Source organism: Trachymyrmex septentrionalis, unplaced genomic scaffold (assembly GCF_001594115.1).
Source record: "Trachymyrmex septentrionalis isolate Tsep2-gDNA-1 unplaced genomic scaffold, Tsep1.0 scaffold36, whole genome shotgun sequence".
NCBI classification, from domain to species: Eukaryota; Metazoa; Arthropoda; class Insecta; order Hymenoptera; family Formicidae; genus Trachymyrmex; species Trachymyrmex septentrionalis.
In genome coordinates, this window is record NW_017305525.1 from 596278 (window position 1) to 612762 (window position 16485).

Consider the following 16485-nt stretch of genomic DNA (forward strand, 5'->3'; position numbering starts at 1 on the left):
ATAATATGCAATATGTTGTTAATGATGATTGAATAATGATTACAATAACAATGATTAATTGGGGTGAAAATCGTTTGCGTGAAAAAATCTGGTATTTGCTTCCAACTTCAAAAAAAAAAAAATAATAATACGGAAACACGACATTGTTAAAGGATAAGGATTAAATTCCGAAAAATAATTGTTCCTTTTAAACCGTTACATATTTAAATTAAATTCATTCTTTTTAAAAATAATAAAATTCGATAAACGATTATTTGTTTCTAATTTTATCCTTATCGTCCAACGGGCGTCTGAAAATAGCCCAAGGGATACGCTCGCAACCGTAACAGCTCGTACTCAGTCTGCAACGCCAGAAGCTCAGTATAATTTTCCTGGAGCTTCCTGATCAGATCGGATCGTTGTTTGAAGAGACGCATCTTTTGATCCGTATGCTCGCGCTGCCTTATCTCCCCGATAACGTCGCGTTGATACTCCAATTCCCATCTTGCCACGTTCATCTCAGTGATCGCTCGATCGAGCTCAGCATTCTTTTTTTTCGTGCGGGCAATCTTCTGCCGGAGCTTCTCGAGTTTATTCATCTCTTTGGCCAAAACTTTATCCAAAGATTTCTTCATAGCCTCGATCTCCTTCTCGAGGTGCGTTTCAGTTTTATCGTCTTGCAGTCCCTTGGCCTTTCTCCGCAAATAGGTGTGCATGTCTCGGGTGACCGTGACGTCCTTCAAGGAATGCAGATCCTCCTTCAGCTCGTTGAAGCGCGTTCTCAGGCAACGATGCTCCCACTCGGTCGACAGCATCTCATGGCGGAAATCGATTATACGTTTCAAAACGTCTATTTTACGTGCACCCGCGATACAGATGTGCTCGTTGACTCTCTCGATCTCTTCGCGCGGTACCAAAACAGCATTCACCGCGTCGTGCCATTCACCACGTAGTTCGAGCTCCACTTGGCCTCTCTTCAGCACAAGCTGGATCTGCGCGTCCTGCTCGTGCATTATCCGCTTCTCCCTCGCTGCCCTCAACCGATCCCTGAGGAGGATCTCATTCGATTTACATGCATTGAGCTTACCTTCGAACGCGCTAATCGTTCGCTCCATCGCGGCTATCTTCAGCTGCTGAGCCTTGATCTTTAGCTCGATGTTAATCTTCTGACGACGCGATTGCGTCAGTTGGTCCCAGTGACTCACATTAATCGACTGCGATAATTCGCTGGGTCGCACGTCCAGGTTCTCCAGGATCTTCGAATAATCCGCGCATTCAGTTGGAAAATAAGCCGGCTTAGTATGATGCGCGAGATAGTCCGCGAGACTGAGCAGGTCGCTGGCAGCGATGTTCTTCAAGAACACTCGCGGTCTTCGCTTGTATTGCCGTTCGAGAAGCTCGACGTTGACCTTCGATAATGCAAATTCAGGCTGAAACTTCATCATCTCTTTCTCACGAGTGTAGAGCGCGTCGTGATGCGCGAGCATATCCTGATAGACGTCGTTTAGCTTCTGTATGTGTTTCTCCAGCGTGATTTCGTATTGAAGTTTCTCGAATATCTCTTTTTTTATCTCGTCTTCTTCTTTCATACTCTCGACCCGCGCAAGAATGCGCGTACGGTCGCGAATGTGTCGTAGCTTCAATTGGTTTATCGCCGCATCGACTCTTAGTTTTAGCTACAAATAAACATTATTTCAAAGAATCTGATAAACGTATCAGATTAATATGTATGTATAACAAGAATATTATTTATAGGTATAAGAGAGAGATTATATAATTATAATTATAAAATATTATTATATTATTAGAAAATTTGTGTTAAGTTTTTCAGTAAAATTAACATTTACAATATGTTAAATTAAGACGTATTTTATTCAGTTATTCCAGAATTTACGTTTTCAAACATATTGCTTTTATGTTATTTTATTCATAAACTATGTTATTTTAATACCAAGAAGTATCGAATATCAATTTAATACAAGATATTCAAATAACACAATCACTTTATGTTAAATTAACATAAGTGGGATATATTAAAAATGTAACACAAAATTTGAACAAAGACTGGACCGATTTTTAAACATAAATACATATTTTGTACTGTACAATGATTATTATAATTATAAAATATTATAAATATAATAATATTAATAATATAATTATTTCAAAATAAAGCATTTAAGAAAAATATTAATCTCAATCCTTAATCTAACAAAAGAAAATATAAGTAAAAATATAATAGTATTGTTAAAAGTTAGAATCTCAATCGGCAAGAGACCTGAAAGAATTCATTCAACTTGGCATCGAATTTGTCGATGTCTTCCTGCAGAAGTCCATTGATCTTCGCGTAATCAGCTTCGAGTAACTGTCTGTAACGATCACGTTCCTGCTGAAGACTCTCCACATCCATTTCATACTTCCTTATGGCCGCGATGTCGTCGGGCGTGTACTGGTCCGGCTGTTTTTCCAGCATGCACGCAGGCTTGCGCACGTCTACCTTTAAAATATCTTCCCAACGAATCTCTAGCATACCGTCCATCATCTTAATGAGGGCGCGTTCGCGAAAATCGTCGGCCAGTAACAACTGTCTAATTCGTTCGGCTTCCACTGCTTGTCTATCCAGGATTTCCTGCTGCGATGGCGACACATACGGCTTCGCCTTGACCTCGTCTTGGAGCACTTGAATAATGCTCTCTACTTTCTCCTAATCGATATCGTATTTACGTTATATGTATCTAGTTGCTATTACTCGTAATCAGATTTATAAAAAGTAACCCTTAATACATACAACGATAATTGTTTGATCTCTCTACACGATGTGTCGTTCATATTCTGGATTAACTTCCGCAAGTGTATAAAAATAATCAAGAATCTTACATATTTTAACATCTTTGGAAAATATTTACAAAGTACTTGTGCATTAAAAAAAAAGGATAATGATTATTTAGCCAAGTGTTCCTAGCATTTTAAAGTAAATAAATATGCAAGGCACATCATGTGTTCTAAGGATTAACTTTAAGACTTAATTCTCAATGCGTTATTACAAATTTTGATCATTATAGCATTTATGTGATCGCTTGAAAAAGAATTTATTATTTTATTGCATTCAAATTTTTACGGAGAAATAATGGAAAAACACACTTGTCTAGAACTCGATTTTCCATTTCGTAAAAATTATAGTTTGAAAATCTTTTATCACTAATTTTCAATGCTGGCACGGTATATTTTTCCATGAAGCAAACTTTCGTTCCTTTAATTTATTCATACGAACTCTGATTTACGTTTTTCTTGCAATAATTTAAATAAGGCCTCGGCTTTTCAGACACCTGGTAGAAGCGGTGCTCGCACCTCGTGTTTACCTTGGGATGCCATTGCGGATCAACAGGAACCTGCGGCACGCTCTGGTCGAACATTATCCTCAGCTCGGAATCTATATAACGTATATGTTCGTTCCTCTCCAGTATCACATTCGTTTCCCGCTCTTTCGTCGCGTACATGTCGTCGAAGAGTTTGTTAAAGTAGACATGGAGCTTTCTACAGTCGTGCATTAAATAACGATTGTCCAGCATTAGATGTTCGAATCCGTAAGACTCCATCTGCGAGAAAGGCGATTGCTCGACGAACTGATGCGTTGTCATGCCTGCGAATAAGTGCACGACGATTAGCGAGGTTTAATCAAGCAAAAGTCGAAAAGCCTAAGAACTCGTAATTTTGTACAAGTAAAACTGGAATTATTAATTCTTCTTTTTTGGTTCAATATTTCGATGTATCATTTTTATTCTGGCACAAAAATTTCTTTTTTTGTTCAATCAATTTCAAACTTATTATATTCATCCAAATTCTCTTTTCATTTGAGGTTTCTTTAAGGAAATCTTTTTTAATTTTTAGAAATTGTTAATTCCAAATTTTTGTTTTATTTAAGGTTTTCTTTACAGCAGCCTTTCCAAATTAAAAAAACATTAATATAAAGGACATTATTTCATCTGGGAATAGTCACATCTGGAATATTTTTATATTACAGCGGTGAAAGAAATCTAAATTGTTGTAAAATATTGTTTTGTAGGAATATTTTTTTAAACATATTTTTTTCTGTTTTAATAACTATTTTTTACGAACCTTTAAATACCCAATTTCATCGAAAATAAAATCCACAATAAAAAACGTTATATTAATTAAAATCTTTATTTTTTTATAAATACTATCATAATAAGCTGCTTAACGTATTCTATTTTGTTATAATATTTGTTTAAATTCTATTTACTTTTTTCAGAAAATTAATTAAAATTAATTAAGCCATATCCATAATGTTCTCAATACTAATATAAGTCGAACAGCAACCAATAACATTCAATATATTGTGAATAATAGTGATTTTAATTGGGATATAAAAATAAACGTTTACATAAAAAAATCAGATAATTACCAAATTAAAAATCTTTGCGGCACAAGAAATGCGCTGATTTTTCGTAAAGAATAACAAAAAAATATTGCCGCAGTTGTCGGAGATCAGGAAATTCAAGCACAGTGCTCTGAGATCCACACATATACACACATACCTATTGAAAGAGAAACAGAAAGTTATTACATCCTACCACCGACCGCCCGCAGCTCCTCTAGTTCCTCAGGATCGATCTCGTGCTTCTTCTCTTCCAGAAGCAGCTCTGTCCTGCGTCTCTCAAACTTCCGGATGGGTTCTCTAAATTTCTGCAGTTGGTCCTCCGTGTAGTTGTACCACGGCTGGAAAGTGTCATAAATAACACTGCGTATCGAATTCTTAGTAAATTGTGCGAATTGCAGATGATCCTTGAAGTACGGATCTTCCTTGGTCAGCGGATAATTCGTCACCTCTGTGTTATCACGGAAAGAGAATATCGAGCGACCTAACACGATCTGCGGATCCCAGAAGGTCTTCTTTATCCAGCTGACCATATCATCCATCGAGGCACAGTGATCCTCGAGTTCCATACGGGTATCCTCGCGTTCCTTTTCGGCCGTTTTCAATTTCTGATCGCGGCCTGCTTTGTCCAGATCAAACGCGGACACCGGTAACCTCTCTATCTCTGAATATGTCTCATTGGCGTCGAGGAGTTGTCTGACAGCGTCCTTCAAAGCTTCCAGATCCTTCGTAATGGCGGCCTTCTCCGCGGCGTAAAATCTTGTTTCTTCACGCAGCTGCATGTTCTGCTGCCATTCTTCCCAGGTTTCAAATCCTTCCTCGTCGGTTGCCGGGAAGTTTATTCTGGCTCGGGTCAACGAGGCACGGATTGCTGGGTCCAGAGAGGCATAATCCGAGAGTATCTTTTCTTTTCTTTCTTCTTCGTACATGTACTGTTCATAGTCCACCGAGTAGACGCTTCTGGTTTCACTCACGGGTGGTGACTCTGTACTCTCCTGTACTAAAGACAAGAATTGTCATTCTTTTGTAAGGATAGATAATGTGAAATCGCAATGTGCTTTTTGCTTCCTATTTCTTGTTTTTTTATCGCTTTTTACCTCTTGCCTTTTTGCCCTTTATTCTATTCGACTTAGCCAGGGACGGAAAATATATAACGTTACTTTTACCGTTAAAAACTTTTTATAATAATAATTTCGTATAATAATTGGTAATAATGATTTGGACGTTGCAATTTGTTATGATAACGATAACTGACTAAATGCTAAGGTTAAGAGACATTGTCACTTTTGAAAAATATTCATTCACTAAAACTCGTCACTATACGCGTTTTTTTTTTAATGAAAACGTTACAAATAACGAGTAAAAGTAACGCGTTACAAGTAAGAAGTTATTTGTTTTCAATAAATAACACGTAATGGTGACAAGTTACTTTTCAAAAGTGATTTTTCTAATCTTAGCGTTACCGTTGAAGTTATAAAAAAATTTGCAATATTATTATCAAATTTGTTATTGTAACAAAATAACGGTAAAAATAACAATATTACGAGCAACGCGTTATTCCCATTCCGTGTCTATTTCTTTGTTTTCTGTCACCCGAGATAAAAAAACTGATAAATTTTAGAAAAGACAAAAAATACATCTTAAACACGTTACAAGAAACATGACTTTCGATAAAACAATCATAAAGAGAGAGAAAGGCAAGAAGTAAAAAGTAGTAAAAAGTAATAGAAAGCAAATAGCATATCGTAGATCAAAAGAAAGAGAATTTAACGAAAAAGAAATCGAAGACTTTAATTAAAACATGCTCTCTAAATTTCGTAGAGTGAAAATCTCACTCTAAGAGACTGAAAATTTAGCCTGTCTTGAAAAAAGAGTGAAAATATACGGTCATTCTTGTTCAAGAGTTCAGATTTTCACTCTTTTTTCCAGACAGGCTAAATTTTCAGTCTCTTCGAGTGAGATTTCACTCCACGAGATTTATAGAGTAAAAAACCTGTACAATTATTAATACACACTTTTTCACTTTCACGATGAAGGCGCATCGCAACCAAGGAACCATCATGGCCAAGAGCAATTACTGTATCACCGTCGGAACTGATGATAGCCTTCCGGTTGCCCGAGTCGAGTCTGTGATGCATCGGTATCACGGCAACGACTTGTCGTATCGTTCTGTCGTGAATAATGACCAATCCGTCGTAAGCGCACGTGACAATCCAACGTCGATCAGCGAAGACGTGAGCTAGCCGTACATGATGGCCCGTCATCACCGCGTCCGTCAAGGTTGCGTACTCGAAGCGTTCCAACCTCAGCATGTACAATTGCCGTTCGAAATAAAGCGAACCTATTAGCAGTTGAGGATCGCCAGGCGTGTGACACAACTCGTAAAAGACTGCGGGCAGTGTTATAATGTCGATGATCTCGTTGACTAGACGTACATCTGTGCCGATGAGGTACGATACGTTGTACGTGTGCAACTGCTGGCCCATCGAGCAGAACGGCTCGTACTGTTCATAATATCAAATTATAGCCAATTTGAGTTTACTTTTAATCATACTTATAGATTACTACAGCTTATACTCAATATATCGTTAATAAACAACCCGGGAAAAAATGTTTCATATATAATTATATGAAAAATTGACATATTTTATGTACAATATTATATACAATTATATATAAAATATGTTCATTTATATAGCATTCTTTCTCGGGAATGGAGTTAAATAATTTAACTTAACAATATAAGTAATTTTATTAATTGCATTGTTGAGATAAAGAACTTTTATAAATAAAGATCTAGCATATACCTAAGTATTCTTCTTTAAGTATTTAAGTATTTTAGTATTTAAAATATTGTGTTCTTAAATTAAATATAACAAGAATTTGTTATTATATAATAATAATTACATATAATAATTTAAATAAATTAAAAAGAAATTGAAAACAAAAATTATCATAAAATTGTATATATTGGTCGAAAACTTTTACAATCACTGTAACATTGTAGCTTATAATGTGCAATGAAACATGTAAACACAAGATTCAATGGTTTATGTTGTATCAAGTCCCTGTGAAAAGAATATTCAAAGATGCTGTGCAAGCATAAATTTTACACCTTTGACACACCAGCTCAAAAACTATCAATTATTAAAAATTTTATGTCTATAATATTTTCTGTTCACTACATTATAAATTACATTATGTGTAAAAGCTAGCTCATTTCACCGGCATTCCATTTTCCAGACAATTATAGTGCAAGGCCCTTTAATTTGTTATCTACTTTGTAAGTGCGAGCGTTAATGTGAACGTTGTTTACTTTGAAAGTAACCAGTTCAGCTACAGAAATTAATTTATATTTTGATATATATAAAAGTTAAAAACAAAATGTTATTTAACTGAAGAAATTCGGTTACCTTTGTTCCTTCGATATTTAACAATGTCGCGATGAGCACGAGCACCTTTAGGTACGCGCGCGCCTCATCGTCATACAGCACCACGTCGACGAGGCGTCCCTTCGTTTGGAGCTGGGCCACCACTTCCCACGGAGCATCGCGTTGCAGATTCACGCAATAACAATTACCCGTCTCCTTCTGTGCGACGATTAGAAATCTGTCGGCAACAGAAATTGATCATCGAGAGGTGTGTAATCCTAATAGCGCTTATACTCTCGCTCATGACTAAATACGTTCGGTAGAAATGCATTTAGAGGAGTGCTGTGTTGCTCAGTTGCTTCTTATGAAAACGGAACGTCAATGCTCATTTTTTAATAGAGCATCACAGTCGCGAAATATTGTATGTGATATAGAATTCCCATGTTTTAGACTCTGTTTGCCATATCTTAGAAAATAAACAGCAAATTTTTAATTTGTGTTTGTTATTGTGCCGAAAAAGATTTTGACGTCCGATTTGCAAAATCAGATATGTATATAAATTTACACAGAAATATTTAAGCACTAAAATCCGCTTTGATCGAAAATAAAGTTTTTTTTTTTATTTAATTAGATTTATCCTTATCAGTCCAAATTCGTATCATAATTGTTTAATATTATTGTGTTTAACAGCATACTCTTTAATAAATACTTTTGTAATTTATTAAAAGTATAATTAACGCACTTTGTCGATTTGTAAACATATGAAATTAGGATTTTTATAAAATTAAGAGCAAATGCTCTTAACTACGAATTATTATTACTACTAATAGTTACATTAACTTTTATGTGGATGTAACTTTTAAGAAATCGATACGCGAATTATCTCATTGTTAGATCATACTTACTTGCCGCAGTGGGAAAATTTTATAAGATCTAAGGGTGTCCTCTGGAGACGAAATTGCACCAGTATCATCGGTTGCTCCGGATCGGTAACACCCAGAAGGACCATTTCACCATGATCGCTAACGACAACAATCAATGGATCGTCCGGATGTGAGACTAGAGCCGATATATTGCCTTCTATATCGAGCTCCACTTTGGAGACCTCACTGCCACTGTAGCTTTCGAAGATACTCAACTCTTTAAGGTCATCTGTCGCCGCAAGATGATGGCACCAAGGATGCAAGAAATCGACAAAACGGTATTTACCACCGTTGTATAGGTACGTATGAATCGTCGGCATCGTGCTTTCACCCTCAGGGAAAATTATCTGCATCAGGTAACCCTCGAGAGTGTAGTAGAAAAGCCAATTTTTAGAGGGATGAGCGATCAGGATATAAGGAATGTCGTACGCTTTGATGTACCATAGTTTGTGCCAGACATCGGTCTTTGGTTTTTTCTTGAAGTAGCGGATCTGACAGAAAGTGGTTTTAAGGATGATACCGCCATGAAACCAACACACGACTGGTATCTCAATGTTCGTACAGATCCCACAGCGTTGCGAAAATACGACACGGAGGATATTGGTACCGTCGTAATTGCTCAAATATACATGACCGTCTATATCAGTAATAGCCAATAGCGGATCACTCGGCGTATTCGGACACCAATCGATCCCGCAAATCGTAGCTTCTTGCGGCAATTTAATTTCGTGATCTTTACAAAGAAAAGAATTTACGTATTTTAGAATCTTTAACTGTTTGTTTTATTAGAAATCTGAATTAATCCTTTGAGGATGAGAGTTTTAACAAAGAAAGGAAACCTTGTTTTCTGATGATTTTCGAAATCGCTGAATTTGATTCTGCTCTCAGAATTCGAAAATTTCAAAAAAATACAACACAAATGAGTGAACAAAATAATCTGACTATAGTGGAGCTCGGTTTCAAGAGGGTTTGGTGTCATACTTGAATGTAATCTACGTTAAATTTCGAAAGAATAGTAAGTCCTCTAATGAAAGAAACTCTAGTGCCATTAAAAATCGAAGCTCGAAAATTAGAATTTAATTATTTGCGTAGAATGATGAACTTCAAATAAAGTGTAACTATAAACTTGATATGTTACATTGCAATTAGGAATTTTCTGAAACCGAGTTTTATATTGATCAGATTATTATTTTTTATCTCTATCCATCATATTGGATTTACCATTTTGAATTTTTTATTTTCGACTTCAATTCGAATAAAGTATTACCACATAGACTAAGTTTCATAAAAATCAAGCCCGCAGTTTACAAAATAAAAGGGGGTGCGCTGAACAGACACGCCTATCCACAAAGGATTAAAATTGTCTTAGGAAAGAAAAATAAAATGCCTTTTAAAAAATGAATTTTATCGATAATGTCAAGTTCCCAAGTGAGCAATTTTCCGCAAGTCTTTCCCATTTGACCAATGACAGTGCGTCCCGTCTGAGTTATCTTGATTATCTGACCGATCTCGTCGCGTATAGGTGTGTCGACAATAACAATTTTTGTTCCTGTTCTCCAACACCATATAATCATCGGGAAATTCGGATAAGAGCCCAACGACACGAGATAATCGTCTGGTGTGAACGCAATCGCTAAGTAACCACTGTCGTATCCTCCAACACACTCGCAGATTCTCGTCATCGAAGGATACTCGAAGACGAGAATTCGCGGCTTCAGCGATCTCTCGGAGAAGGCGAAAATCGGCAAGGACACGTGACCGGATATACAGCGAGCACCATCACCGGTCGCATCATTCCAACACCATTGTAGCGTTTGCTGCCTCTTGTCGATGTGAAAGAACACGATGTACACACCGGTACACCAGGCAAGCACGTCCTTGCCGATCCAAACGATTTCTTCGATTTTGCTGCCGCGTATCCAGCAGGGTGAATAGCTTGTAACTTGATCCATCTTTCACAACGATATGATACTAAGCCAGTAAAATTGTTAACTGATTATAAATAATAACCTAAATGAACATATAATCACTTTGACAAGAGCCGAGAAGAGAAACAAGTCACAAACAAATTCACTGAAAAAAGTCTGGTAATAATAATAATCAAGTAGATGATAGTTCCTAGAGTTAACTGTTAAGACCATGGTTAAGACAAGATCTGTCCATGTTGCTTGAAATCTACAAAAATTTTTGCACTTCAAATGAGATAAATATATATTCGGGCGAAAAGAGAAAGCAAAGATACTGAGTGCAAAACGTACAAGCTACAAATCTAATCTCAAACAATTTTTGATTAATTATATAATAATCAATAATGTATACATACATCATTAATTAATACACTAATATGTGTTGATATTAATATCTGGTTTATATTAACTCCTGTTGTTAAAGGAATTTTAATAGATACTGAAGCTTTAGTGAAATAATTTTAATGGAACGTTCGATTAATATAACAAAAACCAACTAAATACTAATTTTACTTTCTAAATATTATCTTATACTTTTTAATTATTATCAAACTATTGGTTACTATTATTGTTATTATATTTACTAAATATTGCATCAATACGCTAAATCTAAATTTAAACGAAATATATTTAATAGCAATTACCAGACTTTTTTTTAGTGTTAAATAGGTAATAACAAATTTTGAAATGACAATGTCATAAAGTGATTGATTTGTTAAGTTAATAATTTTTCAAATATGTATTAATAAGATTAAAAAATGAATAACGGATTATGTGATTAACAAAAATTACAAAACCAAATTTTAATTAAATTTAACGTCTTGCTATATATAATTATTATTTAAAAGTTATATAAATTTATAAACATTGCATTTAACATTTATGCTTACGTAAAAACTATTATATATCAAGTAATGATTAGAAATCAGTAATTATTATGATCGTTATTTTCATCAGATTTTTCAAAACGTGTTATTCAACGCCGCCGTATTTGAATGACTGAATGAGGCAAACTTCTTATGCCTTCGGCAATGTTCCAGACTAATTTCCTATGGAGTTAAAAGTTTCCATTGTTCTCTATTGTAAAGGTAATATAAAAACCCAAAAATTCTACTCAACGTTGGGGGTTAAATCGTTTTTTTTTTTTCATATTGAAAAAGTAAATCCAGATCAGACAATTATGCTTAATATTGCGTATCAAATCTGTAAATACTGGACATTCAACAATAATTCTTTCATTAAAAAAAATTGTTTCTTTAAATTATGTAAAATATGTAATACGATTGAAAAACGTAGGAACAAAGATAATAGTTTGTAATGTTATGACATAGTAATAAAAGATTTCATGAAAAATTAACGTAAGGTCTGCATCCACGCATCGTGCCGGTAGCAGACAATGTCATTTAAAAGTGACGGAAAATATGATGTCCATTCATTCCGTCAACTAACGACAAAGCGAGGAACATTCAACCGAGAATTACCTGTTTAACTGTTGCGCCTCCATTGTCTCTGCTTAATTCAACCAGTGACAACTATTCTCCAGTAACATCCTTCATGTTTATTGTATAACTGTACTTTAAAGTATCCTTACAGAAGATGGATTCAGCCCCATTCAAACAAGACACTCACACTTTATCGATTCAGCTCAATAAACTGAGGTGTGAAAGAATGTAAGCAATTAAAATCTCATTTTTGTAAGGGAAGCCTACAAACGTATAGAGAATTATATGAGTACGCAGTTTTAAAATAAAATAAACAAGTTAGACTATAAAATTTATATGCAACATTTGACTCTCGACCTGTCTAAATATTTTAAATAATTTTACTTCGTTTAACAGGAACATATTTTCAGAATTATTAAAGCTTTTATTATTAGTTTTATTTTTTTTTAACAGTTCAAGTTCAAAACTATGAAAAATAAGATTGTGAAACATTAAATTACTTCAAATAATTATTCTTTAAAAATTAGGAAAAACAGAATATTATGTTCCCCCATATTATGTTCAGTTACAGATTAAGTAATTATTTTTATTTATTATATTATCTTAAAAATAACATTTATTTATATAAATGACGATTTTTGGAATTACTACGGAATAATACTAGGGAATTATTACAGTTTAGTTTTGATGATTGTATTTTTTTCAAAACTTCAACCGATCTTGATTTCGATTTTGTGTAATGTAAATATTGAAAACTTATTGAATGAACTAAACTTCTTTCTCTCTATTTTTCTGTCTCTTTCCTCTTTATTTTTAATATAAAAAAATGCTCGTTACAAATTTGCTCACAGTCCGCTCGAGTGATCGTGTTTTCGTGCAGTTTCTTCGGGTATGCATTCGCTGGTGGCGACGGATATCGGGTACCTTCGACAGAGGGGTCAACACGCCGATCTCTCTCCCTCTCTCGAAGAAAGAATTTGGCAGGCTTAAGACAAAAGGTGATTAGGATACGCGCAGTCGATGGTGGTTTATAAAGACCCCCATAGCGTGGCGTGATGAGGTCAACCAGCAGGGAGTCATCCGTATAGCGAGGCCCGATCAAAAACTTATCCTTGCCACGTGATATACTGCCCGTGGATGCCTGCCAAGCGTTCTCCACTCACTCTCTCTCTCTCTCTCTTTCTCTCTCTCTCCCTCTCTCTCTCTCTCTCTTCTCTTCTTCTCTCTTCTGACCTGGTCCTGACTGCCCTCCCTGACCGGCAAGTCTGACTGACTGACTGACTGCCTACCTTGAGACTGCCTGATTTCGTATCCTCGCGTATCCACGGTCGAAGGGATCTACCTCGCTTCGTCCGCGGCGTCGTACGTGCTGTCCGTGCACCGTCGCCTCGCCATTAAAGTGACGCCCGCTGAGATTTGTATTTGCATAACCCACCGGCTGCGTACCGATCGGCATTATCGACGAGTGCTTGTGAACAACGAGCGGCATCGTCTTTCCGAGCGTCGCTTAAACCGACTCGCGTGGGAACCTCAGAGCGGGGCACATCATGCACTTCGTTTCACGAGTGACTCCGATCAACTCCCATTCTTCTTATTTACTGTTGCGTGATGTTTAACTCGGTTATAATTTTTCACGAGGAAATTATCTCGTAAAAAAAAATGTATCAGATTAAAATTCTCCAGGCGCACGCGAGTTAATACGAGAAGGAGAATTATCACTGAGAAAAATCTTTTGATTAATCTAATAAAAGGATCCAACAAAAATGACATTGGAGATCTGATTGTCGTAGTCAGAAATTCTGTTTATCCTATCATCAAAATTCTTGTTGGACCTTCTTCTTATTGATTCAATTAGAACATTAATTATGTGAATAAATTGAAATATAAAAATCGACTGCGAGCGGAGGAAAAAATCATTGTTGAGCCCAAGAATTCTAAGAGTAATGACCATCAGTCGAGAACAGTCTATCTTATCGTATAGCACAGCTTTTTCAAGCGGTCGAGGATTAAATTCCGCGCGTCGGTCGATTGAGTTGAGATACTCCCGCAGAAGATACGCGTAGGCTATGCAAGCGTGAACGCCCAGCACCGGGCATTCGTGCTTAACATTTAGTCTCGCGATCTCGCGCAACGACTCCCGGGGGAGGCGCGCGCCCCGTGAGGGCGGTGGAGAAAAATGGTGATCCGAGGCAGAAAGCGGCACAGCCAAAGGAGCATCATCCGCGTGTATACGCGCTGATCGTTCCGTGGCTGGCACGCACACGTGCTGCGCGACGAGCAACCGCCGTCTCGTATCACATCGTCCGCACAGTGTGGGAAACCGCGCCGCCGAAAGACAGGGGGGGGAGGGAGAGAAGGGGGGAGAGAGAGAGAGAGAGAGAGAGAGAGAGGGAGAAGTCGCGAGAGGAAGAAAAGAGGAAGAGGGAACGACTCGAACGCGGCAGAGTAGCATTTAATCAGAGCCTCGCGTCGAAGTGCACGGTACACGTGTACGTATACAAGGAGGAGGGGGAGGGAGGGGGAGGGGGTCGAAAGGGGGAAGTAGAAGAGAGCGGTATATGGTTCGGTTAGTTTTTGCTCGGGAGGTTGCCTGGAAATTGGCGCCAAATTAGTAAGGAGGACGAGGCGAGGCTCACGGTGCCTTGGGCTGCGTGACGCGAGACATTAAAAGTAACCTCTGCTCTTGTACACCCCCGTCCCTCCGCCGATCGTTGCTGCTCCTCTCCCGCCCCTTCGCCCCGTCCTTCCCGTTCTGCCGTCGTCTCCTACCCAAACCGTCCTTTTCGCTCTTACCCCATTCAGCATTACAACAACTCTTCCTTCTTTCTCTCCATCTACTTCTTCTTCTCCTTCTTCGCCTCTTTCTCTCCTCCTCCTCCTCCTCCTCCTCCTCCTCCTCCTCCTCCGCAAAGATGTCCGTGCTCCGGAGGAACGGGCAGCAGCTTAGAACTCCTCGGCCTCCCAGTAATCACGTCCGCCCAACGAAAGGAAACGAGAGAAAAAGGAGAAATTCGCACTTACACCGAACGCAGGTCTGCGCGTAGCGATTGGGGGGTAGGTATGGAGCATCTTGGGGAGGAGAGGGACGCAGGGGGAAGCGTGTGATACCGAGCCGAGGCCGTTCGAGGATGGTCGTTGTCGAAAAAGGGTATCACGCCAACGGTCGCGAGAGAATCAGGCCGTTCCCCTGCTTCCCGAACCACCGAATTGCCGGTACCATAGCGCACGGAATGACGGAGTATCTCACGGGCCCGAACGCTTTTTTGTCGCTGGTACCCTTAGTAAACGTGAACGGCACCAGGAAATTTTTGAAAAACGGCGAGAAATTAAGGGCGGGGAGACGATATTTTGCAGCAAATTTGTAGGCGCCGTGCCTCGTTCTTCACGAATGGGAGTTGACGGTGAGAAACGCATGAACTTTTCGCAGAGCAATTAACGCGCTCATCCAGTAGAACTCTCGAGACTTTCTGGAATTTTAAACATACAGATCGTTCGGAAATGATTAGGCGTTTGTTTCTTCGAGGACAATTCTACGAAATGGATCAGTGATTATAATACGTAAGGAATCTCTATGATTACGTGAATGTATTTGTCGGAATTCAAGTTTGGACATTAATTGAATAATATGAATATTTAATCTTTAGCATACACGATTGGATCATTCGTTTCTTTTCTTTGAATTACTAGAAGCACCAAATGATTAATTAGGACATTTATATTATATATAATTTTCTAAATACACGATCTTACAAGTACTTTCTAAAGATGTTAAAGTTATATGTGCAATGAGAACTGATTGGAAATGAATGAATCGGAAGATTTTTATCATGTCAATCAGAATTCTGATTGTCTCAACTAGAATTATCCCAGTCGACGGCCAATTGAAAACAACATAATATCCATATTATAATTTCACGCTTACAATGCAACTATAATGTAATACCATATATTACATTACATTTATATTGTTAAATTTGAAATCATTATAACATGGATATAATGTTACTTTTAGTTGATGTCTACTGTAGGATAATAATTTGTAAATAATTTTCAATCAGAATTCCAATTGACGTACCAAATTTTTTCCGAAATGTAAAAATTGTTTAATAACTTTTGATAAACTTATAAAAGTGATGAAAATTAACTCGAGACACGAACAACCGATCGTGCATGTAATAAAGAGCCGGAAAATCATTGTATGTATTAAAGGTTGAAGAAAAAAAAAACAAAGAAATCTTTTATAATAAATACTTACAAGATGAGAAATTATTATCAATTCACTGCTTACAATAATTATTGTGCATCGCTTATCAGACATTGAGAAACGGCGATATCATGAAGAATGTCGTCAGTGTCTCGTATTCGTTTTAGAATCCATAGAGAGATAAGCATAGATTCAATGGTCAT

At 37.2% G+C, this 16485-nt stretch overlaps 1 protein-coding gene across 1 annotated transcript; it reads right to left on the reverse strand.

Moving 5' to 3' along the window:
* Positions 1–272: 272 nt before the first annotated feature.
* On the reverse strand, positions 273–10621 carry LOC108750321 (cilia- and flagella-associated protein 43-like). Its single transcript, XM_018489701.1, has 8 exons — positions 10057–10621; positions 8652–9402; positions 7789–7984; positions 6391–6879; positions 4572–5370; positions 3339–3619; positions 2258–2683; positions 273–1655 (listed from the first exon to the last, which is right to left on the reverse strand). The coding sequence occupies exons 1-8, from the start codon at positions 10619–10621 to the stop codon at positions 273–275; spliced, it is 4890 nt and encodes a 1629-aa protein (XP_018345203.1).
* Positions 10622–16485: the final 5864 nt, after the last annotated feature.

Bases quoted from the DNA above. Each gene is read 5' to 3' on its own strand.
- LOC108750321 (XM_018489701.1), bottom strand. From the start codon at position 10,621: ATGGATCAAGTTACAAGCTATTCACCCTGCTGGATACGCGGCAGCAAA. The intron at 3,620-4,571 runs GTAGGATGTAAT...ACTTATTCGCAG, and splicing joins GGAGCTGCGGGCGGTCGGTG to GCATGACAACGCATCAGTTC. The intron at 1,656-2,257 runs GTCTCTTGCCGA...GTTTATTTGTAG, and splicing joins AGTTGAATGAATTCTTTCAG to CTAAAACTAAGAGTCGATGC.